This window comes from Heptranchias perlo, chromosome 1, assembly GCF_035084215.1.
Source record: "Heptranchias perlo isolate sHepPer1 chromosome 1, sHepPer1.hap1, whole genome shotgun sequence".
Classification (NCBI taxonomy): Eukaryota; Metazoa; Chordata; class Chondrichthyes; order Hexanchiformes; family Hexanchidae; genus Heptranchias; species Heptranchias perlo.
This window is the reverse complement of record NC_090325.1, coordinates 128,678,156-128,695,886: the sequence shown is the minus strand read 5'-3', so window position 1 is coordinate 128,695,886 and position 17,731 is coordinate 128,678,156. Positions and strand designations below refer to the sequence as shown.

The 17,731-nt window shown below is 42.2% G+C and overlaps 1 protein-coding gene across 2 annotated transcripts in view; it reads left to right on the top strand.

The window, feature by feature from the left end:
* The window catches only part of alpk1 (alpha-kinase 1), a 118,748-nt gene that overhangs the window by 31,295 nt on the left and 69,722 nt on the right, over positions 1-17,731 (top strand). Inside the window, exons 1-3 of one of the 2 annotated variants that reach the window (XM_067990975.1) lie at positions 9,036-9,059; positions 10,534-10,696; positions 15,868-16,022. In XM_067990975.1, coding sequence (XP_067847076.1) covers positions 10,588-10,696; positions 15,868-16,022 — 264 coding nt within the window. In that variant the 5' untranslated portion in view covers positions 9,036-9,059; positions 10,534-10,587. Of the gene's footprint in view, positions 1-9,035; positions 9,060-10,533; positions 10,697-15,867; positions 16,023-17,731 lie in introns of those variants that run through there. The other variant, XM_067990971.1, reaches the window with a different exon arrangement.

Below are 17,731 nucleotides of genomic sequence, written 5' to 3'. Positions count from 1 at the left end.
TTTAAAATTGGATTCATATACATACCAACTATCCACAGGGTCAGAGCCACCTATTGAAACATCTGGGGTTCAGTGCTTCTACCAAGAGTCCTAACAAATGAGCAATGATGATGCGTATGGGGAAATACAGAATGTGTGTGGGAGAATGAATGCATGTTTGGTGTAAGTGAAAGTGGGAGAGAAAAAATATCTATTGGAGTGAGAATGGTCACCGAGCATGAGGAGGAATTCATACCTGAAGAGAATTTATTTTTCAAAAAATATACTTTATTCATAAAACTTGCAGCAATACATACAATACAGTTGTCATATCACATTCCAAATGTACACAATACAGATTATACAATTTGCAGGTTACATCAAGTACAGTTCAATGAACGCATTGGACATAATTACAGTTCATGACACTCTAGGGTGCCTCATTGCAATACACTCAATACACATTTTTGATAACAGGTACGTTACAGATTCTTTACAGGTTCATTACAGATTCATTACAGTTACATTACATCAGTTAGAATTTTACATTCATACCTGAAGAGAATGGAAGCCAGAATGTCCAAGGGAGTAATAGCATCAGTGGCTCAGGAGGAAGTCGATCAGAACCACTCTTACAAGTTATGTGTCTAATTGCAACTGGGGCCCCAAGATATTCATCTACTAATGAGCGATAGTATCCATATATTGTCCTCCTTCATGCTCACAACTCAGTTGAATCTCATGGTGGATGAGGGCCTTATTGTGATAAACAGCGTCTGCCAGATCAACAAATTCATCTATAACACACTGAATGTTAACTGGCAGCATTTTATATTGAGAGTGTTTGAAACCCAATATTTGCTTGTGCACATTACAGTTGACTCAAACTGGCAGCGATCCGGTTACTTTTAATCAGATTGCATTGTTGTTTGGCTCCCATTTCCTGCACTTGTCATTGGGAGCTGTATCATCATTGCTGGGTTCCCCCATGTCAGTCATGCACACTGGCTGCACCTGATTTCCTGCTCTAACTGGATCCGAATTTTGTGAACCAGCATTTTGGATTGAAAAAGTTTCAGGAATTTTCATTTTTTTTAAAAATCCTATGGGATATTAGTTGTGGACTTTGTGCTCATTGCTGAAATCCAGTGGAGTTTTAAGACCGGAAAGCTATTTTAGAAATAATGAGAAACATAACGTTAAAGTATGGGCAAAGTATCACTTTCACACAATTAAAAAAATGTTGTTTGCCCTAGTACTTGTACTGTCAGGCTCAGCACTGTGAGGCAAATGGAGGATTTAATCTACCAGTGGTCCAGATGGCATTTTTATCTCCCAAGTGGCAGGAACACTGGGAAAGTACTATTTGCATTTCTCACAGGGAGGGGGAGAAGCAGCGAGGACACAATGTCACCACAAGACAACAGTTCCCTTGATACCAACTGAGAACTAGTGTCAGTGCAACTATGAAAAAAAATAATTTGTGGGAACAAATCCATAATAACTTCTTCCTGACAGAACCCGAGTCCAGAAACACATCTTTTTATCATTGCTTTTCGTACTAAATTTAATCCAAGCACCAAATTCTGCCCAGGTTGTTTGTGTAAGTATACTTAGTAATCACAACCTGGTTAACCAATTAACATATATGCCAACCATTTGATTTTACGCTAACATAACCCATTGCCGCCTTGTCTGTATTTCAGTGTGAAAATCTATGTTCCCTAGATAACCAGTTAAGTCAAATGGAGACTTCAGTCAGCTTCATCTGAGAGCACAGAATTCAGCTGTATGTGTTCATTCTTGAAAACTGGTATGGTAGTGTAGTGATTATATCACTGGACTAATAATCCAGCAAATATGGGTTCAAATCTTCATTTGAGAAATTGAATTCAGTTTTTTAAAAAATCAGTAAAAATGTCAGATTGTCATAAAAACCCAGCTGGTTCACTAATGTCCTTTAGGGAAGGAAACCTGCCATCCTTACCTGATCTGACCTATGTGTGACTCCAGTGGCTTGCTCTTAACTGCCCTCTGAAGTGGCCTAACAAGTCACTCAGTTGTACTAGGAATCCACACTGACTGTAGCAGTTCAAGAAGATGGCCCACCAACACCTTCTCAGGGCAACTAGGGAACGGCAATAAATGCTGGCCTTGGCAGTGACGCCCACATCGCGAGAATGAATGCAATCTAGTGGCGGACTGAGGGAGGATGTGGCTGCATCTTTGTTATTTCTTGGGTTAATTTGACAGTATCAGCTGTGTGAGTAATACAGTAATGATGACTCTGCTGGGAGCCTGAGCAGTGGGCCGCCACCATATCAACACTAAGGAACATGGACTGATGCTCATTCAGCTCTCGCATTCTCTCTACAGCTACATTGCCATTTTCAGTGTGAGCAGTGGGCAGTTTGGCAGCCTGGTGCTTGCACTGCTTGCAACAGGGATTTTTTTCTAATTTGTTCTTGGGATATGGGCCCTAGTTGCCCTGAGGGCAATATAGTGTGGTACTGGAGTTATAGGCAGGCCTGACTGGGTAGGGGTGACAGGATCCTTACCATAATCAGTTGAGTTTTCATGACAATCGGCAGTTTTTATGGGTTCTTTCCTGGTGCTAGCCCACAAATTTCATTACTTGCCTCGGTGGCATTTGAATTCTGGGTTTCTAGACCAGTACCATAACCACCAAGCTACCGTTCCCAAGTCTGCCAGGTGCTGTATATCTGGGGTTAAGTTTTCAATGGAAGAAACTGGACTCGATAAATTAATTTTGGCTTAAAAGACAGAATTGCAGTAGACTCCAAAATGCTGGTAAATGCACTAAACAAAATGTCAAAAATTAAACTTTTCTGGGGGCAGGCTGCAGAAAATAAATCTCACACATTCACTGTTCACGTCCCTCTTCAGATATATCTACATGAACCAATATTTCAAAATGCCTTTTTATCTCCTATAGCAGGCCATTTTTTTTAAAACCATAGAACCAGAGAAAAGATACAGCACAGAAGGGGGCCATTCAGCTCATCGTGTCCGCGCAAGCTCGAAGAACAACCAGCTGCCCATTCTAATCCCACCTTCCAGCACCCGGTCCGTAGCCCTGCAGCTAACAGCACTTTAGGAGCAGGCCCAGGTACTTTTTAAAAGAGTTGAGGGTCCCTGCCTCTACCACCAATTTGGACAGCGAATTCCATACACCCACCACCCTCTGGGTAAAAAAGTTTTTCCTCATGTCCCCTCTAATCCTTCCACCAATCAGTTTAAATCTATGTCCTCTAGTTCTTGAACTCTCCGCTAGGGGAAACAGGTACTTCCGGTCTACTCTATCTGGGCCCCTCATAATTTTTTACACCTCAATCAAGTCTCCCCTCAGCCTCCTCTGCTCCAAGGAAAACAACCCCAGCCTATCCAATCTCTCCTCGTACCTGCAATTTTCAAGCCCTGGCAACATTCTTGTAAAACTTCTCTGGACTCTCTCTAGAGCAATTACGCCCTCCCTGTAATGTGGTGACCAGAACTGCGCACAATACTCCAGCTGTGGCCTTACCAGCGTTTTATACAGTTCCATTATTGCATCCCTGCTTTTGTATTCTATACCTCAGCTAATAACGGAGAGCATGCCGTACGCCTTCTTCACAACCTTATCTACCTTCACTGCCACCTTCAGGGACCTGTGCACATGCACTCCAAGGTCTCTCACTTCCTCTACCCCTCTCAATATATTCCCGTTTACTGCGTATTCCCTTTTACTGTTTGCCCTCCCTAAGTGCATTACCTCACACTTCTCCGGGTTGAACTCCATTTGCCACTTTTCCGCCCACTCCACCGACCCATTGATATCTTCTTGGAATCTACAGCTATCCTCTTCACTATCAACTACACGGCCAATTTTTGTGTCTTCTCCAAATTTGCTAATCATGCCCCCTACATTCAAGTCCAAATCATTAATATATACCACAAACAGCAAGGGACCCAACACTGAGCCCTATGGCATGCCACTGGAAACGGATTTCCATTCGCAAAGACATCCATCAACTTTTACCCTTTGTTTCCTGTTACTGAGCCAATTTTGGATCCAATTTGCCACATTTCCCTGTACCCCATGGGCTTTTATCTTTCTGACCAGTCTGCCATGTGGCACCTTGTCAAATGCCTTACTAAAATCCATATAGACAACATCCACTGCACTACCCTCATCAATCCTCCTTGTCACTTCCTCAAAGAATTCAATCAGATTTGTACGGCATGACCTTCCCTCAATAAACCCATGCTGACTATCCCTGATTAAACCGTGCCTTTCCAAGTGACAGTTTATCCCATCTCTCAGTATTGATACTAATAGTTTGCCTACCACCGAGGTAAGACTGACCGGCCTATAATTGTTCGGCCTTTCCCTCGTACCCTTTTTAAACAATGGTACTACATTTGCAGTCTTCCAGTCCTCCTGTACCTCCCCTGTATCTAGTGAGGATTGGAAAATGATCCTCTGAGCATCCGCTATTTCCTAGGCTATTTAAGGAAGCCAGGGAGGAAACAATCCATCCGGCCCTGGTGACTTATCAACTTTCAAGGATTCCAGTCCCTCTAGTACTTCCTCTCTCGTTATGTTTACCTTATCCAATATTTCACACCTCTCCTCTTTAACTACTACATCCGGATCATCCCTTTCCTTTGTGAATACGGAGACAAAATATTCATTTAAAACCCTACCCACATCCTCTGCTTCTACACACAAGTTACCCTTATCATCCCTGATAGGTCCCACCTTTACCTTAGCTATCCTCTTGTTCATAATGTACTGATGAAACATCTTTGGGTTTTCTTTAATCTTACTAGCTAATATTTCTTCATGCCCTCTCTTTGCTTTTCTTATTTCCTTTTTTACGTCATCCCTGTACTTTCTATACTCCTCAAGGCTTTCTGCAGTATTTGGTTTTCTGTGACAGTCATAAGCTTTCTTTTTCTGCTTTATCTTGCCCTGTATACTTCTAGATAACCAGGAGGCTCTAAATTTGGCAGTGCCACCCTTTTTCTTTGAGGGGACGTGTCTGCATTGTACCTGTAGAATTTCACTTTTTAGTGCCTCCCACTGGCTAGCCACTGATTTCTCCTCAAGTAGTTGTGTCCAGTCCAGTTTTAAGTTGTGCTTCTGGTGTGGAGCCTCACCCAGTGGGAGCACTACTCGGGAAGACAGGCGTGCACTCCCCGTGATTTCCCATCCATTGTGGCCCTCTGTTTTCTTTCCTCCAATACAAGTGATTGAATGTTGGATGCACCTTCAGTTTAAAGTTACTTTTAAAGTAGTGCCAGTGGGACATTTATGCCACTGGTTCTTAAAGCACTGGTCTTCCTGGATGGCAGCCTTTGCAAATCTGGCAGGTTTACAATGGAGTTGGCATTGGCTGCACAATACCCGTGTTTTGGCAATGGGTGATTGAAAAATCTCACTGACACCGATATATAAGCAGCTGATGTTACAAGACCACGTCCCACTGTACTTTTCTCATGTCATAGCCCTATATTTAGGAGCTTTTCTTGAGATGTTAGTTTTTTGGTGGTCTGTTGGCCAGCTTTCACTGGTTTGCAAAGCTGGCATACTTGGATTCAATACAGATATTACCATCGTCAAACTTCTGTTTTTGGATAGCGGAATGTGCTGAGGTGATTGTTTTTATCAGACATGCCTGAGCAATGAAGGGGGCAGATGGCAGCAATGCCTCACCTTGACCTGGGGTGTATTCAGGGGTGTTCCAGCAAGGGTTACCACATCCGGTCCTCACAATAACACTTGTTTCATCAGTTGCCCCGGTTGTCAGGTGTCAGTGCTATTGACAGAGTGCTTGGCTATCGTAGCAGATATTTGCAGTAGCTTCAGAAAACTGCTTAAGCAGCTGGAAGTGTTTTTTTCTGAGATTGTCAGATAACCAGTCACTGACCCTGAACATTTCTTTACTAGGCAATTTAACCATCATGCTTACCTGAGCAACAATGTATTTCAACTGGGAAAATAGACACTTCAGCATAAAGTTTCCTCTGTCCTCTGTGGGATTAGATGTGTGATTAAATCATATTCCCTTTTATAAAAATGAGTTTCCAGATTTGTTACACACAGTACACAGAGAACATTTTTCTCCTTGCTTTGAAGTAATTTCCTGTTTTCCCTTCTGTTTAAATATCATTGTGTTATTACAGATTACTTGAGGGAAAAAATAGCTTTGTAAATAATTACTACCTGACACCCAACAGCCGAGCCGCAGTATTTTTCTAGCCCATGAGGTGCATTCCTGCTCTCCTTGGCCCCGTAAAAGTTCCCCCAGAAACAGTTCCAAGTGTTTTTATAGCGTCCTCCAGTTGTCCCTTTAAGGACCGCTGGTTAGGCTGCTCTTCGCCTGGTACAAATGGTTGGAGTGTGCGTGAAGCATGTTCCGCCCATTGTACCTAAAAAAAATAATTATAATTGACGTAGGACCCCTATTTGCATATGAACGCAGCCTCTCACCTGTTTTGGGCAGGCATGGAGTGTTCACATATACATGCCCGCCTGCAAATTGTATCAGGTGGTCCTTGGTGTCCAAAAGGAGGCCGAGGTGGCCTCTCCCTGATTTTCTACTCGCGGCCACCTATTTTTCAGGCAAGAAATGAGTGGTTAGCAGTTGAAAATCACCCCCATAATCTTTAGTTCAATAGTGAGGGAATTTTCAGAGGTGCCTCATCTGCCTGTTAAGGTTGACGTAAAAGATTCCATGGCAATATTCATAGAAGAGCATGGGAGTTTTCCCAGTGCCCTGGAAAACATTCTTTCCTCAACCAACATCACCAAAAACAGATAAAATGGTTATTCTTTCACTTGCTGTTTGTGGGACATTGCTGCCATGGTTGTTCACATACGGCAGCCATTTTTTTACACACCTGCCTTCAAATTCAATTCCGCTTCTGTTTTTTTAAACAACACCACGCCAAAGGCAGGAATCTAGTTTGCACCATTGACAACAATAGACCAGCCTTATGTGTGGTGGGACCCTGTGGAGTCGGAAACAATGCCACTGACCCATTTACCGGACAAATGTATATTAATGACTTGGACTTGAGTGTACAGGGCATGGTTTCAAAGTTTGCAGATGACACGAGGCTTGTATGTTTAGTGGACGGTGAGAAGGATGGTGATAGACTTCGGGAGGACATGGACAGGCTGGTGGAATGGGCGGACACATGGAGGATGAAGTTTAATGCGGAGAAGTGTGAAGTGATGCATTTTACCGGGAAGAACAAGGAGAGCAGTGTAGACTAAATGGTACAGTTCTGGATGGGATAGGGGGGGGTTGCAGGAGCGGAGAGACCTGGGGATGTATGTGCATGGGTCTTTGAGGATGGCAGGACAGGTTGAGAGGGCAGTTGGAAGGGCATACGGGATCCTGGGCTTTGTGAGTGGAGACGTGGAGTACAGAAGCAAGGAGGTTGTGTTGAACCTTTGTAGAACACCAATTCAGCCAGAGCTGAAGTATTGTGTCCAATTCTGGGCACCGCACTTTAGGATGTGAAGGCCTTAGAGAGGGTGCAGAAAAGATTTACTAGAATGGTTCCAGGGATGAGGGACATTAGTTATGTGGATAGACTGGAGAAGCTGGGGTTGTTCTCCTTAGAGGTGAGATGGTTGAGAGGAGATTTGATAGAGGTGTTCAAAATCATGAAGGTTTTAGATAAAGTAAATAAAGAGAAACTGTTCCCACTGGCAGAAGGGTCGAGAGCCAGAGGACACAGATTTAAGGTGATTGGCAAAAGAACAAAAGGCGACATGTGGAAAAACTTTTTTACGCAGCGAGTAGTTATGATCAGGAATGTGCTGCCTGAAAGGGTGGTGCAAGCAGATTCAATCGTGGCTTTTAAAAAGGCATTGGATAAATACTTGAAGGGAAAAAATTTGCAGGGGAAAAGAGCGGGGGAGTAGGACTAACAGGATTGCTCTTTGAAAGGGTCGGCACAGGCTCAATGGGCCGAATGGCCTCTTTCTGTGCTGTAACCATTCTATGATTTTAGAAACAGTGACAACATTACAAAAGTAATTCATTGGCTGTGAGGCACTTTGGGGTCCCCCCAGGACATGAAGCATTATATAAATGCAAGTTCTTTTTATCAGCGAACTAAAACTTAACATGTTGGTATAACATACCTTTGCTTGCTATTTTAACACAAGCATTAACCATTTAATATAAATGTGTTAACACCTGCGTTACAGTAGCAGAGGACTATCATACAAACATGTTAAGCTTTAGTCCACTAATACCACCAACAGTAATTTCTAGGTTTTAGTTTTTTGAATTACTGTAATTGTATTGAGATGATCTTTGCTACCAATGCCAGAATTGCCATTTTGGAATTGGGAATCCAAGCGGTTAAGCTATCCCAGAATGTAGTTGGTATACCTGCTTGGTGAAATGACAACAACTTGCATTTATATAGCACCTTTAACATAGTAAAACCTTCTGAGGTGATTCACAGGAGCGATTATCAAACAAAATTTGACACCGAGCCACATGAGGAGATAATAGGACAGGTGACCAAAAGCTTGGTCAAAGAGGTAGGTTTTAAGGAGCATCTTAAAGGAAGAGAGAGGCAGAGATGTTTGGGGAGGGAATTCCAGTGCTTAGGGCCTGAACAGCATGGCCGCCAATGGTGGAGCAAAGAAAATCGGGGATGTGCAAAAGGCAAGAATTGGAGGAGCGCAGAGATATTAGAGGGTTATGAGGCTGGAGGAGGTTACAGCGATAGAGAGGAGCGAAGCTATGGAGCGAATTGAAAACAAGGACGAGAATTTTAAAATCGAGGCGTTCCCGGACCAGGAGCCAATGTAGGTCAGCGAGCATGGGGGGTGATGGGTGAACAGGACTTGGTGCGAGTTAGGATACGGACAGCAGAGTTTTGGATGAGCTCAAGTTTATGGAAGATTGGGGAATATTCCTTGTGGTACACTATGTGTGGTGAAGTCATAGTCGTAAATGGGATTATGAGTTTGTTACATGTGGTAATCTTCCCCTAATATATTTTAATCATAACTTACATAAAGACACTGAAGAGGAGTCCACAAGGTAAGCCATTAATTTTTTTTTACTTATCTCCACCCCCGCCCCTTACATCTTTGGGCCTCAGGGAGCAAAAATTTCCTCTCCCTTTTGCCAGCACGGGGCACTACCAGGGACCAGGCCTACACCTGGTGTGCCCTGGGGCCCTTTAAATGACGCAGGACAGGAAATACTAATGCCCCTGAGCTTGGACAGGTGCAGCACACTTCAGGTTCGATGCTCCTGTCCACAGCCGGAACAGGGGATGATGGGAAAATTGGCCCCCAAGCGTCTAAGAAAGGCTCTTCATCCATTGATAATTGTCTTTTATGCCTTGTGGATGTGGGATTGGCAAATCCAAATCAGACTTAACTTGCAGTTTTACTGCCACCAGTCTTTCCAGAATTCAGGAGTGCATCACCTACCAAGGCAGATCCACCAGACCTCTGACCAGTTCACCACTGCCCACACAGATGCACCTTGGTTGGTAATAGAAAACTATATTGCCCATGGAAATTCACAACGCTTCAGTTGTCAATTGTCGGTATAACCAGGCTATTCGACTTAGCTGCTTCTGCTCAAAGTTGGGGAGGCAGGCAAAAGTTGTGATCAATGCTTTATTCACATTACATCACTATGTCCATACCAGCCCTGATTTTGCCACCACAGCTGCAATGCAAATAAGATCATTCTGCTGCAGCTGGGGTGCAGAGTACAAAGGTCAAGTGGTAGGTTTTTGCTCGTGTCTCCTCTGACAGCAAAGCTGGAGCAGCAACCACTGTTAACCGAAAGTTTGGTGGTTCAAGCTCACCCAGGGACGGACGCTTTGAATTTGTTCCTATGTTCAAAAGAGCCAGCACAGGCACGATGGGCCAAATGGCCTCCTCTGTGCTGTATCATTCTATGATTCACTGGCCCCCATTTTTCCTGTACAGACCTTTAGCAGCTATTGGTGAAGATGCACAGACGTTAAAATCAAGCCACGATTGAGATCTTTAAACAACCAGGCACGTGCGCGCTTGTTTAACTGTTGCTGGTGGAATGCAGAAATCTGTCCCGCAATGTAAATGGGGCCGGATTTCAGAGCACCAGCAGCCGAGGCAAACAACACGGCTTCTATTTGAAGTACCGTGTATTAAACTCGTACAAACAATCCCGTTTTGATGGATGTATGCTGTGGCCTGGAGAGTCAATCAATGAATACATCTTAAAAGAAAGCAGCGGTGTAGGTGCTGGGAAGTGGGGTGCAATGTGTGTATATGTATGTGAGAAAAGAGTGTCGCAGCTGCTAATGTCCCAGCACCCAACCCAGTCAGAAACTCAGAAGCTGACGGATAATGTCCGCGGAGGCTGTCGTGTATTTTGATGTAACTCGAGCATTATCTCGCCCTGCTTGAGTCTTGCAGATAATTGATGACGGTTTAGTTAATCATTTCGCCCCTTTGTTCACCAGGTAGTTCGCCTGAAGGATCTTTTATTTGGCTTTTGTGTCTTCCCATAGGTAATTGATCATTCCACACCCAGGGAAGTTCAATTCATAGTCGAGAGAGTGGTCATGAATAACCAAGAGGTGGTAGCACTCCTGCAGGAGTGCAAGCGGACCCTAGATGCACCCCCATCGGAACCGTCAGAAAAGGACAAGACAGAGTACCGGCAGTGCGAAGGTGAGAGTTTTGGAGAAGTCTTGCAAAGGGATAACGGCAGCACCCGCAGGACCCACTAGCAGGATCCACGCCACAGAGAGACATGGTGTTCTCTCATTTCTGCCCCATTTCTCTTTTGGCAGACAAGTGTCGAGAAATAACTGGATTCACAGCACATGAATAGGATTTGGCCTTGAGTAGGGAAGGAAGCGCACTTTGTTACAGTGAATTGCTGTCAGTTCTCATTTTAAGCTCCAATAAACACAAGGGGTGAATGGTTGCTGCGATTGAACAGTGGGCAAACTCCTGCTGCACACAAGTTCTCAGTACACTATGGTAAATCCTAGTTTTAAAGGGCATTACCCCTTTCGGGACTGGTGTTGCCAGTCAGTGTGTGCTTGCATGTATCTAAGCTGTTTTGTAGAACTCTCAACATTTCACATTTACAACATGCAGGCCTCTTGTTAATAAACTGTCACATTTCAATACATTCATGCAAGCTTTACCAACCTAAAGGAAAAGAAAACCTTCCCAGCCCTCACTAGCTATACAGCCTGTCGAAATGACTTTGCGAACGGGAGTATGAGAACACCATTCATTGAGCCGCTACACAAACACTTCTACTTTGCAAACAAACACAATGGCCCACCAAAATAATTGAACAAATAGCAGCAAGCAATCTGCTATACACATTCATCAACACCCTTTCACAAATCACAGCCAAAGGGCTCAGGCTGCACTGGTGATGTTGTTGCACATAGAGTTAAGGCCCTATGAGGTACTAAGTTTGCAGGCAGGCTTGAAGGGGTTAACAGAGCAGCACATGCTCTTTCCTTAGAGCAGCTTCGGCCTAACAGACCAAGTAGCTTCATTTGGCGAAGAGTTTTAATTTGCCGGAAAATGCAGCTTGCAGCTTACCAGCTTTTGCTCCCTGGCCTTCTTATTCCACTTGAAATTCAAGGTAGACTTGGATTCGAACAATCTTTGAATCCAGATTAATGTTCACAGACAAAAAAAAGTCTCCAACTTTTTATACGCGTGCTGAATTAAGCATGTCCAAAATAAGAGCTGAAGATTGCGAGATATGAATTCATTATAAATCAGTCATCAGCATTCGAAACATAACTCCATGCAACCAATTCAAGGCAGCAGTTAGATACCATTTGTTCCAGCTCCCATCCAAGTAGCTTCTAGTGCTGCAGTAATGCTATCCATATAGGATCAACGAGCAGTTACGTGTATTTCTTACGTGTAAGCCAAACATGCTTACCATCACCCCAGCACTCAAAAAATCTGTGCGTAACTCTCTTACAATGTGCCTATGAGAAACATGTGAACAATGTAAATAATCGCGGGACTCCCCCAATATCATAGTGGGTAAATGTACTGTGTGGTGTAACACTGAACCATGCAGCTCAGGATGAGCCAAGTTCAATCCCTGGTTCCTTTTGTTTCCCATTAGACTCTCTAACAGTGAGGGTCAAAGTGTCCTTCACATTGTGATGGTTCCAATATAACAGCTGGAGTTGACATGATGTGGACAAATTCTGGGTAACCTGGTTAGTGGTACAGTTCCAATTAATAATGCCCTCCAAACCTGTAGGTTTAGGTCAGTAACTGGGCAAACCTGAGTGAGGTCAGTGGAAACAACTCTCAATATTGATCATTCCAGTTTTGTCTGAAATGTAGTGTCACCACATATGAACCAATCTGGGTGCCTGCAAGTGCACTCCCAAGTTTCAGGAAAAAAAATGGAGTGCCAGGATAACACGATGGGGATGGATAAGACAATATTATTTAATGCTACATCAATGGCAATGTTATGCTGCTATAGTATTAACAACATAGCACTCACAGACCATATTTTAATTTTTTTAAAGCCAATTAAACACCAACAATTTATACAGGCATGATGCATTTGATATTGGCATTGAATGGACCCTTTACAGTGAAGCTTTAAACAGCATTTAAAAGTGGAATGAGCGCTAGTAACACAATCAGGGAAAATGATTTAAGTAAAGGATTGGTGGCGATGCAATTACAGATTCCAGCATTCTCAGCGAGTATAGCAGACCTTCTGCAGTGACATGCTCAACACTCATGATATTGATATCAATCTCACTGTGACCTGAGGTGCAGGTAGTTAATCACAGCATACAAATAGAATACTGTTTCGTTAATGAAGACCTGCCTGAAACATGGAAATCCTATTACCCTTTAAACTGGGCTCATTCAACTTTCCCAACTGGGCAGGACTTTTTTTTCACTCTCTAGATTGTATCCTCCAGAGGGTTTAATCAATTTTGTTCCAGTCAGGGTTACGTACGAACCCCCAATAATCACTAATGACATGGGTCTCCAGTATGGTGCTTCAGGAAGCACTCAATTCAAATGAAAGCAGGATAAGGATCTCTGGAACCTTCTCCTCAGGCCATTGGGGTGACCCAACAAACTTCAGTTGAAAGTAAAATTGCTGCTTATTACTACAGTAGAATCCAAAATAGGACTTCAGCTTTGTTAGCTTCTGTCCCAGCTTTAATCAAATCCTTCAGATGTGTAGCAAGTGATATTTCTAACTTTTTAGTGGCATATTTTAATAATGAACAGTAATGCCTCCTGGGTAGCATCAAACAAGAGTGTCAACACTGAGGCAATGCTAGGAGTGAAATTGATGATCACAAAGAGAGAGACACGTTTCAAACCTATTTAAACAAATGAGGGTGGATTTTAAGAATGTGTGTTCCTGGTTGGAGAGCACATCGGGAAATCGCAGGCACATTCCCCACAATTTTCCATCTGTTAATTTAATGGACAGATGATCATGGGCAGGGTGCCTGTGATTTTCCTATTATACTCCCAGCATTCATAAAATCAGCCCTTTGGAGTTATATTTATCTCTAAGAGTGATGTGCATCTAAACAGGGTAGATTTCAAACCAAAATGAATGATTTTTGCTCCTAATGAGGGAGATCTGACAGTTCTGCAACGGTCTTTCCTACGACTTGTCCAACCCTTCTTCAATGACGTCAATAAAATATGTCATTGGGGATGAAAATACATAATACAGATGTGACTTAAACTGATGTAATATTCATTTAGCTCTGATTTAAAAAAAATATGCATCTTGCTGCTTTTTTTACTTTATTAAAGGAATATTGTAAGTTCAGATATTACTTTGAGTGCTGGACATTTCTCTAATTCTATTCGAACACATCTAGCATCTGATGTCTACCCGTAAAATATTTTTTGGGATATTATCTGATGGCACAAGATAGATACAAAGAAAAAAGATTATTCATCTCATTCTAGCTCACCATCCTACAGTTCCTCATTACAGCATCCAACTCTGCATAGCTGATAAACTTTTAAAAATCAGTATGGTCCTGAAATTCCACAGAGGTTCTACCGGTCTACTGCTGTAACTTTGGCGGGAGACCAGAGGAACCCCCAAGGTTTTTCCTTCTACAAGCATACAAAATTGACGGGCAGGAAAAGACCAGCTGCTCCATCACAACTGTCCCACACCATGATAGCTGGAGCATTATGACTAAACACTTCCACCCTCCCTCCCCATCCCGCAGCCATGTAATTTGCTGGGAGTGGCAAAAAAACTGAGAAAAAACCCAGGGCCAATAACGGAAAAAATACTCTGGAAAATTCCCCTCCGACCCCCTCAGGCAATTGAAACCAGTCCAGGAGATCAAATGGACCAAGTGTTATCTATAAGGACACTTACCTTCTGTATGATGCGATCCCTGCCCCAGTCAAGAACCAGTCCAGCTCCCTCTTGAAGGCATACTCACTGTACCAGCCGGCAATGTATTCTAGAGGCACGCTACTCTCTGGAAAAAGAAGAACTGCCTAACATCCAGTCTGTTCCTAAATAGTTTAAACACGTGTCCCCTGGTCCTCCCCAATCTGTTAAACTGGAATAATCTATCAGAAGTCCATTGCACACTCTTTATTGCCGGGTGAAGAACAGTCATTTTTATAGCTCGCCCAAGTTTCTTTTCCACTGAAAATCGGGCAAGCTGTAACGCGGGCGGCCAATTCGTTATCGCCCGATTTTCGCTCAGCAATAAAAGTTAAAATGACCCCTTTTGTGTGAGAGAGAAGTTTCTAATACTCGTCGTTAATTTACCTTTTGCAAGCTTGAACTTAAGCCATCTTGTGCTGTTGCCATAACTTAGCTCAAAGTATTGCTCTAGATTTACCTTTATTATCTACCATTTACTATCTTCTGTATCTCTGAGGTCCCCTCTCAGTCCTTTCTTTTGAAGGCTGAAAAACTCAGTTTGTCAGAGCACTCCTCATAACTCAGTCCTCTGACAAAGGAATCAATCTTGTGTTTTTTCTCCACCGCCTCCTTCCGTTCATGTTTTAAAAACTATAGGAGTCATTCAGTACTCAAAGTATTTTTAAAAAGAAAGAAGCTTAGCTTGACATCAGCCAGAATTTAGTTTTGTTAATCCATCCTTATTCATTAGCAAGATGGGTTGGTGCATAAAGCAAAGCAGTAATGAATAGGTAGGTGGATATTATTGATGAGCACTGCATGATTAACTTAGTCACGAGGTAAAAGCAAGTGTCCAAACACTGATTTATATGTTTTAACTAATAAGGTATACTTGCTGAATTGTTGCTGACATCAAATAATAAATCAACTGCTTCAGAACATAGGCCCTGAAATTCTGCAAGAGTTCTTCTGGTCTCTCAGCATAACTCCAGCAGGAGACCAGGTAAACCACTGTGGAATTTCAGGGCCAAATATTCTTTTTTTTTTGTAAATTCATCAGCTATGCAGAGTTCACAAAATGGCCCCGGAAAATTCTGCTTAGAACAAATCCCAGACACTTTGCTACAGTGTGCATTACTAAGTGTTTTGATGACCATTTTGTCTCCATTCCATTCCTGCTATGGTTCTTCATGCATAGAGTGTCATTGAAAGGACTTACTTCCTTTTAAAAACGTTTTTAAGAGCTGATTGAGTTTGTTTACCTGCAGGGCATGGTATAGTAAAGCACCCGGTGACAGACAAACCATCATTATGACTCTTTTGTAAAGATTGAGCAGCTTGTAGTTACTCTCAAGTGGATGTGCTTTCACAACTTCAGATGCCATATCTTAGCATTTACAATTGAGGTGTCTTTTATTTCTTTGAGATTTCCTTACATGAACTTTGACCTTCCTAGCTTCACTCTCTGCTGATCTGAGGACCCTGCTGGAACAGGCAAAGGAAATGAAGTGGCCCTTTGTGCCAGAGAGGTGGCAATACAAACAAGAAGTATGCCCAGAAGACAAAACAAACCTGAAAGATATCATCAGCGAGAAGCTGCCAGATCTGTTGGTATGAATAATGCACCTGTTACTCAAAAAAGCAATTCTTTTTTTAAAAAAAATTCATAAGTGAAAACAAAATATTTTCTCATTGAATCCACACACCATCCTTTAAATACTTTCAAGAGCTTATATAAGGGGGTGTTTTTCTATTTTTGTAAAATTATTTTCCTGCTTTCTCATTATACTTAATGAAACCAAACACACGCTGTTAGCCAAAGCTAATGAGTAAAAGTGACCTCTCTCACATGAACGGAGATGAGCCAATATTCCAAACATTTTGAAAGCCACAGACGTGGGGATCATTATAAAAGCGGGAGCGTCTCTTCCCTCCCCCATTTTTTAAACAAACAAAACCAAAACAACCCATTCTGTCTCAGGAATTCAGCTCAAAGTTTTCATATGTTAGTTCCACAACCGATGACTGAACATTTTCTCAGAATCTGTGACTTAAAATACCCCTCTCCAAAAATGGATCTACAGTCATTTTTTTCTCTTGTTGTAAGGCCACAGATAAGTATTTTCTCTTTATTTTCACACTAACTTTAAGTCCAAAAACAATTTGCTCGCGAACATTTTTGAGAAATCATTTTAAAGTCTCACCGACATGTTTTGTGCATGTTTTCTTGGGGGGAGGAGGTTGTCTATAAAAGTAGTAAAGCTGTTTTTGTTCCTCCAAGACAGGAATTTATAGCTCTGCCTGACCTTCGTTATCCCACACAAAAGCTTTATAACTTTAGAGAGTTTGCCTGCATCAGAAGGCTTTCTCACAGAAGAAACACCTGCAGTAAACTCCCCAAGAAACCTGTGTATATGAGAGATTAATGCAGCAGTAATAGCGGCCCCGTGTTTTTTGTATTATGCCTTCTCCCCAGGTAGACGGCTCTTTTCTGAGATGATACCAATTATTTATTGCCGAAACATCTGTTGATAACCGCAGCTGCCACGGCTAAACAAAGCAAATCATGGGGTCACACACTATTCAGGCCCAAAATCCAACCTCATGCCAGTTCGAACCATTCACTGATACTTGAGCCCATAGGTTAATGTCTCTTCTTGAAATGTTTCATCATGCTGGTTAAAAAATACTTTGTAAACACCACAGACCTTGCGATCAGCTTTGAACTATTATTTAATCGCTGCTGGTAATTTATATTCCAGTGCCATTGTGTACTTCTGAAAGAGGTGGGAAAAAAAAGAATTTCCAAACTGCAAACAGCAGCAGAAAGAGTGCCACTTTGACCTGTGATAATATTTAGATTTAGGGATAGCAATTGTTTTATTAAGAAAGCACTGAACGCATGCTTTGGTTGTGTTGGCATTCTGTGGTCCTCATTTGGACGAAGAAGCATGAATATAGAGTTAGAAAATAGACTACAGAGTTTAAACAATTATTTCAGGCAAAAATGCTTCTCCTTTTAAGTATTATTTTTGTTTTTATTAAACTGCACAGTCTCAAACAATGAAATGTGTGTAAATTTTTCATGAATGCAGGATATTGGAACTTCAAAAATTCCCATTATTTTCTTTAACATTTTAACCCTGTGCTACCAGGGGTCCTCTGATGCTTTTTTTCTTAATTATAGTTTTTTTTTAAGACACTTGTGAATTGTTTTTTTGTTAGAGACAGCTACTAAAAAGGGTAATTTTAACCTAATTCGCCGGGCGGGAAACCCATGGGATTGGCTAGACTGCCGGTTTTATTCCCGCCCAATATTA